The sequence below is a fragment of the Coenobita brevimanus genome, chromosome 65 (assembly GCF_032717465.1).
Source record: "Coenobita brevimanus isolate Jiangsu-jjx chromosome 65, ASM3271746v2, whole genome shotgun sequence".
Taxonomy (NCBI): Eukaryota; Metazoa; Arthropoda; class Malacostraca; order Decapoda; family Coenobitidae; genus Coenobita; species Coenobita brevimanus.
The window spans coordinates 8,836,882-8,854,694 of record NC_137018.1 but is presented as its reverse complement, the minus strand read 5'-3'; the positions used below and the strand labels follow the sequence as shown (position 1 = coordinate 8,854,694).

The 17,813-nt window shown below is 43.9% G+C and overlaps 1 protein-coding gene across 1 annotated transcript in view; it reads left to right on the top strand.

The window, feature by feature from the left end:
* The window catches only part of LOC145405052 (uncharacterized), a 28,062-nt gene extending 11,038 nt beyond the window's left edge, over positions 1–17,024 (top strand). Inside the window, exons 2-5 of the mRNA XM_080276551.1 lie at positions 4,091–4,157; positions 14,310–14,390; positions 14,804–15,858; positions 16,837–17,024. Coding sequence (XP_080132677.1) covers positions 4,091–4,157; positions 14,310–14,390; positions 14,804–15,858; positions 16,837–17,024 — 1,391 coding nt within the window. The remainder of the gene's footprint in view (positions 1–4,090; positions 4,158–14,309; positions 14,391–14,803; positions 15,859–16,836) is intronic.
* Positions 17,025–17,813: the final 789 nt, after the last annotated feature.

Here is a 17,813-nt window from a genome sequence, read left to right as displayed (position 1 = left end):
GGAGAGCCTGGGAAGGTCCCCTCTCCTTTTTTCCTTGTGCTGTCATCCTGAACCACACCCCAGAGGATCAAGAAGTTGAGGTCGCAAAAATCCCCTCCTCAATTCCCAAATCCATACTGGTTGTCTGACATAACGATCCTTGTGTTTTCGACTTCGTAAATTTATAATAGCTGACTAGAAGAGCACGCTCTTTACGCTGGAAGAAGCCTCAATGCAGCGACAACACAAACAGGGGTAAATGTAACCTGAACTCTCCTATCGTATATTGTATGTCCGAAAAGAGTTCACAGAGCCTAGAGCTTGATCTTCCAGTCCTGTACGAGCGTGGGAAACGAGTGAGGAGGATGGTGTTGATGAGTTTAGAATACCGAAATTTTAATAGTGTTTGTATTCTTCTCCTTGTACGGATGAATTTATGAGACAATTTTAGATGAACCAACAGGGGTGAGATCTGGACAACCATCCCTGTGGTGAAGGGTGATGGCAGCTGCGGTATCGGTAATTACTTTTGCTTTGATCGATACGGCACTTCGTCCGACTAACACTGCCTGCTGTCACTGCGAATCGAACTCACTGTCTCGCCTTGACATTGCTCGCTGTCACTGTTTTATCCTAACACTGCCTGCTGTCACTGTCTCATCCTAACACTGCTTGCTGTCACACTGTCTCACCCTAACACTGCCTGCTGTCACTGTCTCATCCTAACACTGCTTGCTGTCACACTGTCTCACCCTAACACTGCCTGCTGTCCTGTCTCATCCTAACACTGCCTGCTGTCACTGTCTCGCCCTAACACTGCCTGCTGTCACTGTCTCACCCTAACACTGCTTGCTGTCACACTGTCTCACCCTAACACTGCCTGCTGTCCTGTCTCATCCTAACACTGCCTCCTGTCACTGTCTCGCCCTAACACTGCCTGCTGTCACTGTCTCACCCTAACACTGCTTGCTGTCACACTGTCTCACCCTATCACCCTAACACTGCATGCTATCACACTGTATCACCCTAACACTGCCTGCTGTCCTGTCTCATCCTAACACTCCCTGCTGTCACTCTCCTATCCCAACACTTCTGCTGTCACTGTCTTTCTTTAAACTGCCTGCTGTCACTGTCTCACCCTAACACTGCTTTCTGCCATTGTGCTGCCCTTACAGCTTGCTTTTATTGTCTCACCCTAACACTGCCTGCCGCTCCCGTCTGATTAAACAAAGAAAATAAGCAGGCGGAGAATTTACTGCCTAAGGATTACTAACTTTGTCTTGTGCTGTAACCCTTCCTTGTCAACAATACTTTCAGTCGCACTTATTAAACTTTGGTCGCCTTATACCATTTTCCAATATATATATATGTAGAATTAAAAGATATATTCTCTTTCAATGACGATTTAAAGAGAGCAAGCCATTGACAGGATGAATCTACACTGACCCCAAACCTCACCAATTTAAAAAAATAAAAATAAATAAAGGGAACAATGAACACAGTCACACAAAACTTGAAATATAGTGACAATAAGCTGATATATTAAAGTGATCAAGATACGTTGTCAGTAGTGAGTCCAGATTTAAATTAGTAAGTGAAAAAGTGCCTGATATATTTAACCAAACAAGCTGAGGCAAGAGAGGAAGCAAGCAAAATCTTCGGGGGAAAAAAAAAAATGGCTCTTAGTACATACTTATAATTTTACATTTACGGTCTGAATCATAAAACAAATCTGAAGAAGCCTCTGAAATCTAAATAAAATAAAGCCTTTTCCCCCAAGTTACCATTGTGTTCCATTTTCAGCTTCCTAGATCAAAGGGTTTCTGAGATAATGGCGAGGACAATTATATTAACACATACGTGGAGAAAAAACAGAGTACTTTCATCTTTTTCCGTCGCTGGTGTGTGTGTGTGTGTGTGTGTGGGTGTGGGTGGGTGTGTGTGGGTGTGTGTGGGGGGGGAGTGGAGATATGCGCACCAGTGTAAGAACCACAAATTAGTATTAACCCCGCCAACAAGAGAAATCCTGAGTTGAATATATTTGTCTGGCGTAAGCACAGACAGAATAGAAAAATTGTCGTGTTAAAAGACTTAATGGAAGCTGTGTGTAGTCTCTTAGCCATGTAATTTTTTTTTTTACTTCTTAACCGGCGTAAGGAAGAAAAATATAATAAATAACAAAGGAAGTAGATGTATACAATTCAACAATAACATCTTGACAAATAGTAAAAATTGTATTTATCGTATCGGAGGGGAGTTTTGGTGGGGATCAAACACACACACACACACACACACACACACACACACACACACACACACACACACACACACACACACACACACATGCTCAATGACACACCCATATGCACATCCATACCATATATACACATATCCACATATACACATATCCACACCACCATACCCATTCATGTATACATCCACACCACTATACCCATACATACACACATCCACACCAATGTACACATACGTACACACACCCACACTAACATACACATACATACACACATACACATAACGTACCCTTCTGTTCATCCACCAATACATACTCTACACTAACATGTCCAAACATACACACGGAAATCTACATCATCATACCCATACGCACACAAATCCACATCAACATACCCCTATGCACACAAATCCACACCGACGTAGAGATAATTATATACTGTACCTCCACACCAGCATACCCACAGACACATCCATACCAACATATCCACCCACACATTCACACCAGCATACCCATTCACACATCCACACCAACATACCCGTGCGTTGGTCGGAAAGGTATACAATATTATCCCTATTCATCACCCACTCCCATTTTTACCACAGCATTGTTGCCGTGACAAAAACAGTTAAAACAGTGACCTCCAATATAATTATACCAGCAAATCACAATTCAAATTAGTTTTTATCCCCGGCAAAAGCTTTCTGATACGTATGAAATGGCACACAGTCCTGGAACAGAGCAACATTGTGGCGGCAAAATACACTATGCAAACGATGTAATGATATTTATCCGCGTGAATGGCGGTGGTGGCGGCGTGATGAGGGGACCAGGGGTGCTGGGAAGGAGAGGGGACATAGGGGGACAGCAGGATAGGGAGGCAGAGTGGGATGGGACAGGGATGGGTAAGGAGGACAGGGAGGTAGTGAGACAGGGAGGGATGTGGGCAGGCATGGGAGGGTCGTTGTGTATGTGGGTGGGAGGGAAAGGGATCGAGGCAGTGAAGGTAGAGGGGCACAGGGGGCAGGTTGTGATGGGGGACTGGTTGCATGTGCTTGGGAGGAACTGATTGTGTAGGGGGAAAGAGCAGGGAGGCTGGTTGTGTTTAGGGGGTGCTGGTTTTGTGTGTGGGAAGGCAGGGGGGATAGTGGTTGTATATGTGTGAGAGAACAGGAGATGTTGGGTGGGAGTATGGTGTGGAGAGGGCTATTTGTTGTGTGCTGGGGTGACAGGGGATGCTGGTTGAGTGTGTGTGGGTGGGTGGGCGGGCGGGCAGTCGCCTGGCTGTGTGTGTGTGTGAATAAGTATAATCTTCATCAGCCCGATCACCACGACGATGGGTATTCTGTTGTGTTCTTTCTACATCCATACGATTTTTTTATTTCTACTATAACGGGACGAGTTTTCTATTGCATTGTTGCTACTGTTAGACCCTTGTGTTTAATTTTCCCTACTGCCGTACGATTTTTTAGACACCGCGTAGAAGGGAATGGCATTTAATGAACAAATGGAGTTTCTCTTCGCTAACTACACTAAAGTTATTCCTATGACTGTATACATAAAAAAAAATAATAAAGGAAAAGGCAAGCCCCCCTCATATTTAACAGACGATTATGGAATACAGATGATTTTTACACTTGGTCAGCCTACATCCCACATAACGAATTGCAGTTAGTAGGGATAGACAGCCCAAACACATTCTGCAGAATTTATCGTTAGTATGTGGAAGTGTGCATTTCCCTTTCCCATATAAATTTTAAGCATGTAAGTTCTAAGCATATAAGTTTTAAGCATCACCTATGTAGAGAACCGAACCTTAATGGCAACTGTGAAGCGGAAAGTAATTGGTTATGTTTCCAGGTGCTGAGTGGAAGCTGTTGAGTGATGCAGAAAAGAGACCCTTCATAGACGAGGCCAAGAGGCTCAGGTGAGTGTCTCATACCTGTCTTTCTGTGGTACACTGTGTCTCTCATCATCTGTGTCAAGCTACTCTCTCTCTCTCTCTCTCTCTCTCTCTCTCTCTCTCTCTCTCTCTCTCTCTCTCTCTCTCTCTCTCTCTCTCTCTCTCGTGCCTTGTTCTTTTTTCTTTATTTTTTGTAGTAGTAGTAGTAGCAGTTTTAGGACGAAGAGTACCTGAATAAGAGCAGATAAAAAATTCCTTTTAGTCCGTTTTTTAACATACATTTTCTAGCGACTTTTCTGATCATTCATTACTGATAGTACAAGAAATTTACAAGTTTTTTTTTTTTTTTTTTTTTTTCATTTTTCTCCCTACTCGATGTACTAGAAACAGTCCTCTTTTTCCTTGATGCATTGTGATGACTCGAAAGTTGTCATATACCTAGTAACAGTTATAAGTCTCTCATGGTCTTTTTAGCTTGAGTATTTCCTTTCAGTTAATACCAGGTAATTTTACTCAGGTTAGGGTAAGCCATAGCAGCCCGAGAGTGTTAATACTGCATCCTTTAACCCTCTCATGGTCGTGTCAACTCTTGTATTTTCTCTGAGCTGACACCAAAATGTTACGGGTATATTCAGCTGAGGTTGTGTCATAGGAGCCTACCAGTGCTGACGTTGCCTTTATTATCTATATAGTCCTTGCTGTCTGATAGTGATGTGTGTGTGTGTGTGTGTGTGTGTGTGTGTGTGTGTGTGTGTGTGTGTGTGTGTGTGTGTGTGTGTGTGTGTGTGTGTGTGTGTGTGTGTGTGTGTGTGTGCAGCGGCATGCAGGAGGGACAAGGATATCTAGCCAACAATAGAGAGGCCAGCAAGGAACAATAGCGCTCGTGGCCCCGCATATCCCCCAACACCGCCCATGTCCACGCAACTACTTAACATTGCTTAAGGATCACATGAGGCCGGAGCTCAACTCTCTTCCACCACCAATACGCTCCTTACTGGGTGACTCTAACTGAATATGGCAAATTGATGCTTTAGTGCCAGTGTTGGTAATAGGTCTGTAGTTTCGTCAGCTTAGGAGGTTATCTGAACTCCTATTTCGTAGCGATTTATCTTGAACACAGCTTTTGTATTCTCTTTCATTGTATCTGTGTCCTTAGAGTAATTATACAGAATCCCTGATTAATATACTAGAGACTTTTAGCGTACCGGGGAAATACACACTCCTAGATGGCAAAAAGCATACCTGGTTTTTAGAGTAAGATTATTCACACCTTCAGTACGAGAGCATCTTCTTGAGCTTAATGAAATCGTCTTGTAATCGCTGTGGAGGGATTGACTGGGATTCTCTCTAAATCTTCCCGTCAGAGAGATCAGTATAGGTCTTTCCTCTTAACTTAGCCCAGATATTCAGATTTTTGTAGCTAATTTCCGTTTCCTGTAGCTCTGTGGCCGAAGAAGACGATGTTGCGGCTCTACATCCTTCACCAATGCACACCTGCCGCATGACACCCACCACATCACACCTACCACACCACACCCACCAATCACACCTCACCCATCACACCACACCTGCCACACCACACCCATCACATCACACCCACCACACCACACGTACCACACCACGCCATACTACACCACACCTACAACGCATATCCACCACACCTACCACACACACCATACCACACCTACCGCACCTGTTATCACGGTCCAGCCAGCTTGCAAAGTATCGGGTATAGCTTCATGAGATAAGGGAGGCCAGGGTGATAACAGAGAGAGAGAGAGAGAGAGAGAGAGACACACACACACACACACACACACACACACACACACACACACACACACACACTTACATAAAATATATTAGACCCGGAATGCTTTCGAAATATCAGTATCTTGCATGAATGAGAGAGAGAGAGAGAGAGAGAGAGAGAGAGAGTATGGCGCAGAAGGGGACCAGTTATATCCCAAATAACCAATAAAGCTTTCTGATGTTCCTAGTTAATTTATCTTTATCTGAATATACGAATGATAAACAGTGCTGATAAGGGAATGTCAAGATGCGATATATATCATCCTTAACAAAGCAATTTTATCAACACAGTGAAAGTATATGCGATTGTACAAGAACCATCATCTATAGAGTCAAATTGCTTCGTGCGAATTGTATATACACCAATTCCTTTTCTTTTCGTTTTTTTTTTTTCTGTGTACAAATAACAGCGTAAAAAGAAACGAGAGGAAAAAATACGAGCGATAATTAGTGTTGTTTGCGATATGATAAAGTGACCTTGGATGTGGACGGTGATTACAGGAGATATGTGTGTGTGTGTGTGTGTGTGTGTGTGTGTGTGTGTGTGTGTGTGTGTGTGTGTGTGTGACAGAGGTCGCGATGAACTGCCGCTGAGGTAAGACAGACGCGATACTTCGAGACAAATGGTTGTAATCAGGTCGTGTAGATGGATAGCCAGACAGATAGATAGGTGGATGGATAGACAGATAGATAGATAGACAGATTGATAGATGGATGGGTGGACACATACATGATAAACTGGTCGTATAGATGGATAGATAGACGTTGATAGATAGATGGATGGATAGACAGATAGATAGATGGATGGATAGACAGAGAGATAGATAGCTGGATGGACACATACGTCATACATGCATACATACACTGCGAGTTCTTGCCCTTCAGATATACTCCTTACTATTTTCTTATTATCATTATTATTTTATTTATTTATTTATTTTTTGAGCTTAGGAAGGCCCTCTCGTGGTAGAGGAATTAGAATCAGTCCGTTAAAGGCCCATATTCTCGTATGGTAAAGGAGCTCCCTAACACCTTTTCCAAAGCGATTTATTTTGCTTATTACACCATACTGGCCTGTTCGGCGATATATGAATCCTTCTAATATGTTCACGTTCTGCACATATTTCGTACAGATGCTAACCAGCCACATCCAAAAATAAATAACTAAAGAAGCGGTGTTAGGGAGCATCCTTAACCAATGAGAGTACGAACCCAAGTCTCCACGGTGAAAGAGCGTCCCAAAGCAAAATAAAACAATCATATGGCAGGAAAAATTAAATATACGAGACGATATCGCGCTTAGTTATCTCCTTTTGCGATGGCGATATTCCCAGCCTATTCTTCCTCTCTCCGGACGATTTGACTCAGCTTGGGAGACACGATTTGAACTGGAGATGTTATATAAAGCTTTCGTCAACCTCTCCACCACCAAGGGGCTCCTCTGAACGTGAAAAAATCGTCTGGTTGCGACAAGAATGAATTTTAAAACGACATAGCGCACGAAATAGTCACCCAAAGACATTATGAGATTAAATGCATTGATGTGAAGGATTTAGATTGCTTTATGATAATCTATGTAATTGTAGTCAAAGATTATCCTGTTATTATGAAATGTTACCCGTCACAGATAATTATAATGATGATGGATTAGAGATGTATTATGTATCTGTCTTATGGCATACAGTACACCAGCAACCCCGTGAAGCCCAGCTAGCAGTCCCTCCAGGCTCCTACAGATGGCATCATTTACCTTCATATGCCACCACTTGGATACTAATGCTGAGCGTCTACACTGAGATATGATAGGGGACTAGACTGATGATATTAGCGAAAGTATTTTTACATGTTAGAAGGGCGTATAAATGAGTAGTTAAAAGAAAAAAATAACCACTTCTGCCAAATGAAGGGATTTTTACTCCTATATTATTCTCTCTATTTTCTGCCGATCATGTTCAACTTGGGAAACGTCTGTGGCACTAAATGGGTTAATGGAGACTGTATCCAACCTCTCTTCTTGGAAAAAAAAAAAAAACTGCTGATTGGACGAAAATTAATATCAACTTTAGTCCCCCCTTCTTTCAACTTTCCATCAGTCTTTCCCCTTGCTAGTGGTCGCCCCGTCGAACCCTCTCCTGGACACGTCAATTCTACCCGTCATTTTCGGCAAACACCAGCGATTTCATTCAGTTAAGAGTGAGCCAAAGAAGCCCGAGAGTGTAAATATTGACGGTGCATTCCTTCTCTTGCGTTACTCCCAGAAATTATAAGCACCGAGCCTTTTATTGATATGCCAAACCCGTTTCATTTGAGCCGAAAAATTGATACTCAGCTCAGCTACTCTCTTGTTCACTGATTTTCGTCCTGTGTACCATTTTGATATTTTATTTTTACTATCCAGGAAAGATTAGGGTAGGTTAGGTTAGGTTAGGTTTGTTAGGTTAATCTTTAGGTTTCGTTAGGCTTCGTTTGAGTAAAAAATAAGATAAAATGTAAGAGTGATATTCCTGAGATAATCAAAGTTCGTGAATAATGCAAAAAAGGAACAGAAATCCGCACCGTTTCACCGAGGCCCTCGGTGTCAGCTCATGGCCACCCCTCTTAATATTGACGAAACATTTCCTCTCGTGCTTTGCCCCTGGAAAATTGAAGGCAGCGAGTTCTTTATTAATTCGCCCCGTTGTTGGATATTCAGATTGAGCCAGACCTTTCACTCAGGCCCCCAGCGCTTCACTCAGGGCGTGGGGTGGCGGGAGGGAGGGCGAGAGATGCAAATTATGGAACGCCTGGACCTTAAAAGTGGAACAAGGAGGAACGTCTGCCCCGCCGGTCCAGTGAGTCCTACCGGGCAACACCGCCGCCGCCGCCGCCGCCGCCGCCACCGCTCCCGCCCCGCCAGACCACCGCCCCGCCCCGCCACCACACCCTGAGCTACCCATCACCTCTTCTACCCTACCTTATCCTCCTCCACTCTACCATACTCTGTTTTGTTTAGCTCTACTCTGACCTACCCTACCGTGCCCTACCCTACCCTACCCTACCTTCTCCTACCCTACCTTGCCCTGCCTTACTCTACGGATCCTACTGTACCCAGCTTAATACTACTCTGCTCTGCTTTGCTATTTCCTACCCTACCCTACCCAACCCCCGCACACCCCACCCCACCTCACCTTCGATCTTCCCCTACCTTACACTACCCTAACTTAAGCTGTCCTAGTACCTTTTCCTATCCCTACCCCTCCTCACTCCCACCGACACATCAGACTTATAAACACACACAAAAACAAGCTTTCCTTTTCTTTCCTCTTCACTCCTTGTCCCATAGTCTTGCCACATAAGAAGCCTTTGTAGCAGCGTGCACATTTTATCCTGGATGTTATTTGTTATTCTGATGCCGATGTTATTTGTTATTTTAATACCGATATTTTTTGTTATTCTGATACTGATTTTTTTTCTTATTTTTACTGTGTTCTTTGTCATTCTGATACCGATGTTATTTGCTAGTCTGATACCGATGTTATTTGTTCCTCTGATACCGATTTTATTTGTTACTCTGACAGTATAAAGAAAGTAATACAGAACCTCTCAAGCTGACAAAAAAAAGAAAAAAAAAGGCATTTATTACGTCCTAGTCAACCGTATAGCAAATTTTGGTTCTGTATTCCATTTTTGCAGGACCCGCTAAGCTTGATTTTTTTTCCAGGATGATCAGTCTTCCAGCTTTTCTTTTTAATTTATTCTAACCTAACTTAACCTAGATTAACCTCACTGACTAGCAAACTAATTTAACGTGAAACTAAGAAAACAAACCTTGCCTAACCTAGACTTTCTTGGATGAGAAAAAGTGCAAAGATGGTACACGGAATGGAAATCAGCAACCGGGTTCACTTCCAACTACCCCACCCCTCCCAGCCCTCCTTATCTTTTCCTTGTCCTTTCCTGTCCTTCCCTAGTCTTCTCTAACATCATCCCTCTTGGAGACTTATCCTAAACAGAACTAAATCCTCTTAGGGAAGCAAAATTAAGATAAAGCTTGTTGCTCTGACGAGGTTAATGGCTCTTGTTTGCAACCATTTCTGCGAGACGTCTGTTCGAAGCTAAATGTAATGGAGTGGCGGGGGAAACGGTGCAAAAATTTGGGTCATCATTCCTAGAGGGATTTGTGGAAATTTTGTGTAACCCCTTCCCTACGAGAGTTTTTTCCACATGTACCACACCATACATACCCCATCACACCTTACCACACCACACCAACCACACATACCCACCACACCACACATACCACAGCATACCAGGCTTTATTTTTACTCTGCCTTACCTTAACTTTGTTCACTCATATCCTAAAACCATACTACTCTACTTTTCCCAGCCTTATCTTACTGTGTCCTACAATACTTTCTTCTGGCATATCCCAAATTACTGGACTACTCTACTTTTCCCTATCCTCACCTGCTTTGCCCCACCCTACCTTGGTGTACCATATCCTACCCAATCTAACCTGTCCCTCTTCACTAATCTACCCTACCCTACCTTACCTTACCATCCTCCTCTACCCCTATATATCCCTTTCTCATCCCTTCCCTACTTACTATGCTACTCTACGTATCCCATCTATGTCCATTGCCCAGCTCTTTCCTTTTCCACACTCCATCCTCACTTCCATACACCCCACCGCCTCTCTCCGCCTCCTCTTCCATCACTCCGCCTCACACACTCAGAACAAGTTGGTTGGCAGGGAGAGTACAGGGAAGAGTTTAAGCATCGGAGCACCATGACCCCTTTTGTATATCACTCTTGCTGCCTCCCAACGATCTGAATCATATCCCCGTCGCTTTGGTTACGCGTTATTGTTTTACCAAAATTTTCTGCAGACGTGTTCTTGTATTCCTCTCCCACTCAGCCAGTCCACCGTCCAGACTTTCCCTGCCTTTGGTCGCTGCTGCAAGGAAACAGTAATCCCCCGTTAAGATTTACCGATATGTTGTAGAAGAAGCGCACCAACTGTTATAGACCTGATTAAGCTCTTCATAACAATGGCATCTACTCCTTTAACCTGAGGACATCTTATATATTTTGTTATGGTAACCCCAGACGACTACAGTATACACAGCTTAATAGAGACCCTTCTGGATGTGAAGAAAGTTGTTCCTTGAAGACAATAACTTTTTTTTCCTTTATTTGCCTAGTGCCAGACGATTTTAGTCAACCTAGAAGAGACCTCTGTGATCAGTGAAACATTTATCCTCAACAGTATTGCCAATGACTGGGCAGGAACAAGAGCGAGTCATATTTTTTGCCAATTATATCTTCATTTCATAAGTTAACCATACTCGCGGTCAGCTTGCAACACGAAGTTAGCAGAATAGTCCCTAATTAACCGATACTGCTCTCTGTTCTGATCACTGTTTTGCTTAACGCAGAGCAAACTAAGGCAACTGAAAATATCCTGTGGTTTGAAGGTGAAAAATTTTATTCGGATTGTATTTATAAATTTATTCATTATTCTTTGTTCCCTCAAGCACTGGCACACCCTGCAGGGGCGCCCAGGTGCTCGCACCAAAACAGACAACGCTCTATAAGTCCGAGGTGTGAGGCGGTGGTTCTCTGTGAAGTCAGAACTAATTCTTTAAAATGTCCCGACCTTCATAATATACGGTGGTGATGCAGACGCCACCCCTGGCTCAGCGGCAGAACAATAAGTCTAATTGGGTGGCCGTTCATCACAACAGCCAATCAGTGGGCGACAAAGGGCGGTGCTAGCAACCACCCACGTGTGATCTCGCGGCTGAGTGCTATTGTTGAGATAATGAGCAGACGGGGCTGAATATCCACACCAAATATCCTCGCCATACATATCACCTTCAGTTCTATGCTTTCTTTAATTCTTACCACAACCTGACGATTTTATTGAACTTACATTTTCAGTTGTGAAGGGGTTAATGAGGGCTTCGTCTAATTCTTTCTGCTCGAAGTCTCATCATATCTGAATAAAATCTTCTGGTGGTGTATACATAAAAAAAATACGGGAAAGGTAGCATGACGTTGCCCAAAATCTTCTACTGGTATTATGTCCTCTGAAGTTTATGCACGAGATCATTTTTTTTTCCTCTCTCTCCCTCTTGGCTATGTGTAACAGGCTAAAGAGCACGTTCGAGCTGGCGTTGCCCCGTACTATAACCACGTTTGAAGTCAATTAGAACGCACTCCTTTATTTGGCTGATCGTCATGTGTTAAATCCACGTTCGTAGTTTGATGATCCTCCCCTCCCCTTCCCCGTTTGATTTTTTGCACTTTGGGGCTATAGAATAGTTTTAAAGGACTGAAAATATAGATAGATAGATAGATAGAGACGTCACTGTGTTGAAGGGGCTAACGATGAGGGATGAGGTGAAGGCAATAGATCGAGCACTGAGAGAGATGCAGATGTGATGGCGTCTATAACTTATAATTCTTTCCTCACTTTTGCGATGTTTGGGAAAGATTTTTAATTCTAGAAAGGTTAATATGAAGGTTACATCTAAGTTTCCCAGCACTAAGGTCCCTCCCGAGCTGGATTATTTAGCCTAGAGGTAGCAAGGACAAGATAAAAGACATCCCTTAGTTGAAGAGGTAAAAAAAATGTCTAGATATAACAGTAACAAAGATATACGTGGCGTAGTGACAGGGCTGAAACAGAGACGACATTTCCGGCCACGATGAGTCCGTAAACAGCAACAAGCATGAAGTGACTCAAACAACAGAGGAGGGAGTGATAGCCTGAGATAGCCGTGCACAGAAACAAGGAAGCTGATAAGACAGATCGGTGACAAGAGCAGTGGGGTGTTCCTTGCTCCGCTTGCAGTAGTGGGGTGTTGTTTCTTGCTCCGTTTGCAGCAGTGGGGCGTTTCTTGTTCCCTTTGCATTGTGGGGTGTTGTTCCTTGCTCCGTTTAGGTATCACTGACCCAGAGAGTGATGGTTCTTCTCATGTGACCTTTTCGGAGTGATCTTGTTGACACCTCGTTGTGACTGGAGTTAACGCGATTTGTGTGGCAACTAATTTGGCAATCTGGTGTATGGAAGTTTTTTTTATTAATTTGTTTTTCCTTCCTCTGTTCATCTTCTGTAAAAAGAAAAAAATATATATCGTTACCTAAAGGCGATTTTTAGTACAGGAGAGATGTCTGGTAGTGAGGCGATTGATGAAGGCTTTATTTAATATGTCTAGTTTGAAAAATCGCTTAAACTAGATAATAAAATCGTTTGGATACAGTAAAAATAAAGTAAACAATTCCTTACTTCTTTATCCCTTTTTAAGATTTGACCCAAGGAGCACTGGCAGGCTTTCTGTGACCTCTTTCGGGTGATTCTGGGCGGTATTTTTTTTTTTTTATAGATAATGAATGAAGGAAGGAAAAACAGAGGGGAAAAAATATATAAGTCCATGTGCGTAAAGTCATCCTCCATTCATAAAATACCCATAACAACTGGACTTGAACTGAAGTGGATCAAATGTTTGTGGGAAACAACTCCCAGGAAGCGAATTCCAGAGAGTAGTTAATAGACTCCTAACATTTTTTACGATAAGCAAGTTCCATAACAATTAACCATGGACAGTGTTGTGTATCGTATTTTAGTTACTTTAATGTTCACTAAATACGTTTGTGAAGTGTTTGGTAGGTTTGTAAGTAAAGCAAATGTATACGCGAGCCATCATATGCTCAATTTAAGCTTAGCAAAGTTCATAGATCCGGCCTCAGCCATTTTATGACTGATACCATTTCTTAACAAATGAACAGAGGTAGGAAAAGCAAAATAAATTACAAAAAAAAATCCACACACCAGATACAAGTGTCCTCCATTCATTAAGGAAAAAAAAAAGTAACAGTTGGACTTCATTTTTTTTTTTTTTTTTTTTTTGTGGGGTGGGGAGGACTAATCTGGGGAAGCGAGAGCCAAACAGACACATTTCGTTGCATACCTTACGCTGTTAACCCCCTGCAGCCGGAGAACGCATTTTCCGCTATATTCTTGCTGTACTGACGATTTTATCCAGTTTCAGGCAGATTTTTCAAACGTGAAGGGTTAGCTAAAGCCTAGATGTATGTACGACTATCGAACACCAAATACTGATAACCGCTGTCGATTTCGTCCATATCTAAGCAATATGCTAAAGTCCTAAGCTTCATTCCTTGCCTTCAGTGGAGCTTGGCGCAGATGTTGACGTTCTGGCAGCTTCTGATCTGACAGCTTAACTCCTTCAATTTGGTCCATATCTTAACAACACTCTAGAGATATAAGCTTCACTTGTTGCGATCAGTGAACCTCGGCGCAGTTATCGACGCTGTAGCACCTGATCTGGCGTTAAACTCCCTTCCCTGTCTCTCCTCCAGGGCACTGCACATGAAGGAGCACCCTGACTACAAGTACAGGCCGCGACGCAAAGCCAAGAGTCTAGTCAAGAAGGATAACAGGTGAGCAACATTCTTATATACACTTACAGCTTTATTTTTAACTCTGTTCGCGATAGTGTACGTGAATCCCTAACTTTTTTATGATTATTTCTGGAATTTCTGATTTTGTTATAATGTGTTTAGACTATCCCTTGTTATATTCTAGTTAGCACCAACAGTAGAAAAAAGTCACTCATATTTTATCATCGACTTATGCCCAGAAAATATCTTCAAAGAAGCAGTTCTTTCCACACCTTCGCTCTCTCAGTTTTCATAATACGACTCAAAGCCTTCCGTAGGCTTGGATGTAACTACACTTTTTTGTCCACGATTATTAGTGAAATATGCAGCAACTTTTTGCTTCCAGATTCAGTAAAACTGCCCATTTTGAGTGAGTAGACATGTAACAATATTCCACTGCGACTCCCCAGCAGGTACCACTTCCAGCTGCCAATGTTCCAACCGATGATGGAAGGCCTCCGTCCCTTCTACCCACCGCCCCACCTCCTGCCGCCGCCTGGCATCACTGGAGGCTCAGAAAAATCTCCAGAACTTCCCCGACCTTTCCTCCCTCCACCTCCTCTCTTCTCCCCACAACTCACCGGCCTACCGTACCCTCCTATGGACCCTGCAGTTCTATCGAGGATACATTCACCCGACACACTAGGGCTGCCAAAGCTGCCCACATCAGAGTCTCTGACGTTGTCAAAGATGGCTGCCATTGAGTCCTCTCTGTTTCCTCGCCTCCCGTCCCACGATGTGTTCGGCCTCCCGAGGTTGCCATCACCTCCCCTGCAGACCCACCTGTCTTCGCCACACCTGGCATCGTCATCTGGGCTGCCCACGTCCGGGGTGGCGTCCAGCTCCTCTGTTTTGTCCTCACCGATCCATCACCCAGCATCACCCGGCCTGGCGCCCACCAGTCTGGCTTCACCTATACCTAAATATCCACCAGAAATGTCCGCCGCCAGTGTCCTCTCCAGGTTACAACTGGAAAATCCATATCTGGGTCTGTCAGCGCGTGACCTTGAACACATACGACTCCAGCGATTGCACACGCTAGAGAGGGAAAGAAGAATCAGAGAACTAGCAGTATCTCCGCCACCGTCTAGAAGCAGGTCACCCTCGCCGTCCAGCCCAAAGATTGATGTTGACAGCCGGTCGCGTGAGTCCAGCCCAGTAAGAACTCCACCCAAGACTGAGCCACCGCCAGACGAGGGAGCCTTCAGAAGATACCCTGATATTACAAACCGAGAGGACGATCAGGAAGCCTCAAACAGCGACGAATCCAGAGCTTTTGTGAAGTACAGGGAAACAAATCAAGACTCTCCCGCCACAAGAAGCCCGGCAGCCTCCCCAGCCCCAGAGGGTGTGCACGTCCCTCATCCATTTTCACCCTCTGCATTGGCCACCAGCCTGTACTCAATCACACCCCACCACCCCATCTCGCCCTCCGCCCCTGTCACAGTCTCCTCTGCTGATGCTGCCAGTAGGTATTACTCAACACATGCTTTAAATACTATGTGTGCTACGTGACAGAAATGTCATCGATGCTCTTGGGATTCCTCATATATTATCTTTACCATCACCTAACTCTTCATCATCATCATCATCATTACCAGTTTATTTCCCTGTAAAAGTGATAGATATGATCTTGAAATAGGGACATTAAGGCATTGAAGTAGAAAACTATCAGCAGAGTACCAATGGGCCAAATAGTTAGTCACTTATCATTAATGTCTTTGAAATTCATTGGTCTCATTGATAAAACCATCAACAGTATCATCCAACCAAATTTTATCATCTTAGCATATGATGCAAAGATGTAAAGGGAAGGTTCTTGATCTCTCTGGGGACAAAAATTACAGATAAAGGAAGTATGAAGTATTGCTGGCCACAAGAGTTAGTACACGCCATAGAGCTTCCACTGGGTCAAATCATATAGCAACATTTCTCTCCACACCCTCTCTACTCAGTCTCTGTCATGTCTTCCCTCCTCCTGTCCCTTATATAAGAGTTTCAAAGCTCTGTCAGTATAGTACATGGACAACAATGTTTGTCACTCACAGCAAACCGTATACAGTATTATGAAATATATAAAACTGTCATGTTCCTCCAATGCTAACACGAGATTTACGATTCATCACGGTGTAGTGACTTGCTCTTCAGTTGAATAGCCTAGCCCCGGGCCCCTACACTCCTGTTAGGACAAGAAAGGATTAGATGATGGATAGATAGAGTCTGAAGAACAAGACGGAAAGTGTGGCCACCGGTAAATTCTTATACATGGTTTCAAAATGTAAAATGCAGTGTGTCTTCTCCTGAATATGATGGAGTGTGCAGGGGCAGGAAGCCAAAGGATAGGTCTGCCTGGCATTTGCCTTCTCCCTGCACGTTCCCTGTGGTTCTCCATTACCGCGCCTCACGATAGCGTCGCCCTCACCTTTCTTCTTCTTGTTCCCAACAGGAAATTACTTGAGCAGCAGCAGCAGCGTGTACCCGCCGGGGAGCTCCCTGGGCTACCCGGCCGACCCCCGGGCCGCGCTGTCCTACCTCCTGGTGCGTCCCGAGGCCAAGTACCTCCCCGCCCCTGCCCTCCTGCCTGCCCTTACTCCCTCACTCGCCTCCACCTCTCCCCCCTCCGTGGTGCAGTGAGGGGAACAGCCGCCCCCCCTTCGCGGTGCAAGGAGGCCTCAGTGGTGCAATGAAAGGGACACCAGCTCCTCTCCTCGGTGCGGTGAAGGGGAGGAGGGAAAATCAGAGCCCCTCTCCCCACTTTGTGATGCAGTGAAAGGGACAGCAGCTCCCCTCTGTGGTACAAAGAGGGGTACAGCAGCCTGCCTCATCCTTCATCAGTAGTACAGTGGGGCAAAAGGATATGAGGTACAGTGAGGCAAATACACTGGGGAGAAAGTGGTGTCATATGTATTTCTGGACAACAACAATGAAACTGTCTGAGTGGATTGTGATAACTATGGAAACCATGTCTCTGCATCGTGTCATTCTCGTCGCCGTGGCCAGCAAACTGTCGCGTGCTGTGGAAACAAGAGGGTGAAGGGAAAGTGAAGTGAGACGCGTACTCATGAATAATGTAAGTTGAGTGTGTGGCCAGGTATCGATGTTTTCATTTCTACCCACATCCTGCTTTTCATATACTCCTAAATTAACAAAAATAACAAAATCAAACCAAATATTGATAGGACAGAGACGTGGGGATTAGTAATGGTAAATTATATCTGATTCGGCTGCTAGGATTCATTTTATTAGCCAGATAAACAAAACCAGATAACTACATACAATCAAAAATCTCCCTCGTTGTTATTTTATTGGTTATGGGTCTTTTACAGAAACGAGAAAGGAAATACAACTATAAATACTGTCACTGAAGCATCGCCAAGAAAGTTACAACAAGAAGCTGATAACATGAAAGCAATATATCTTTTG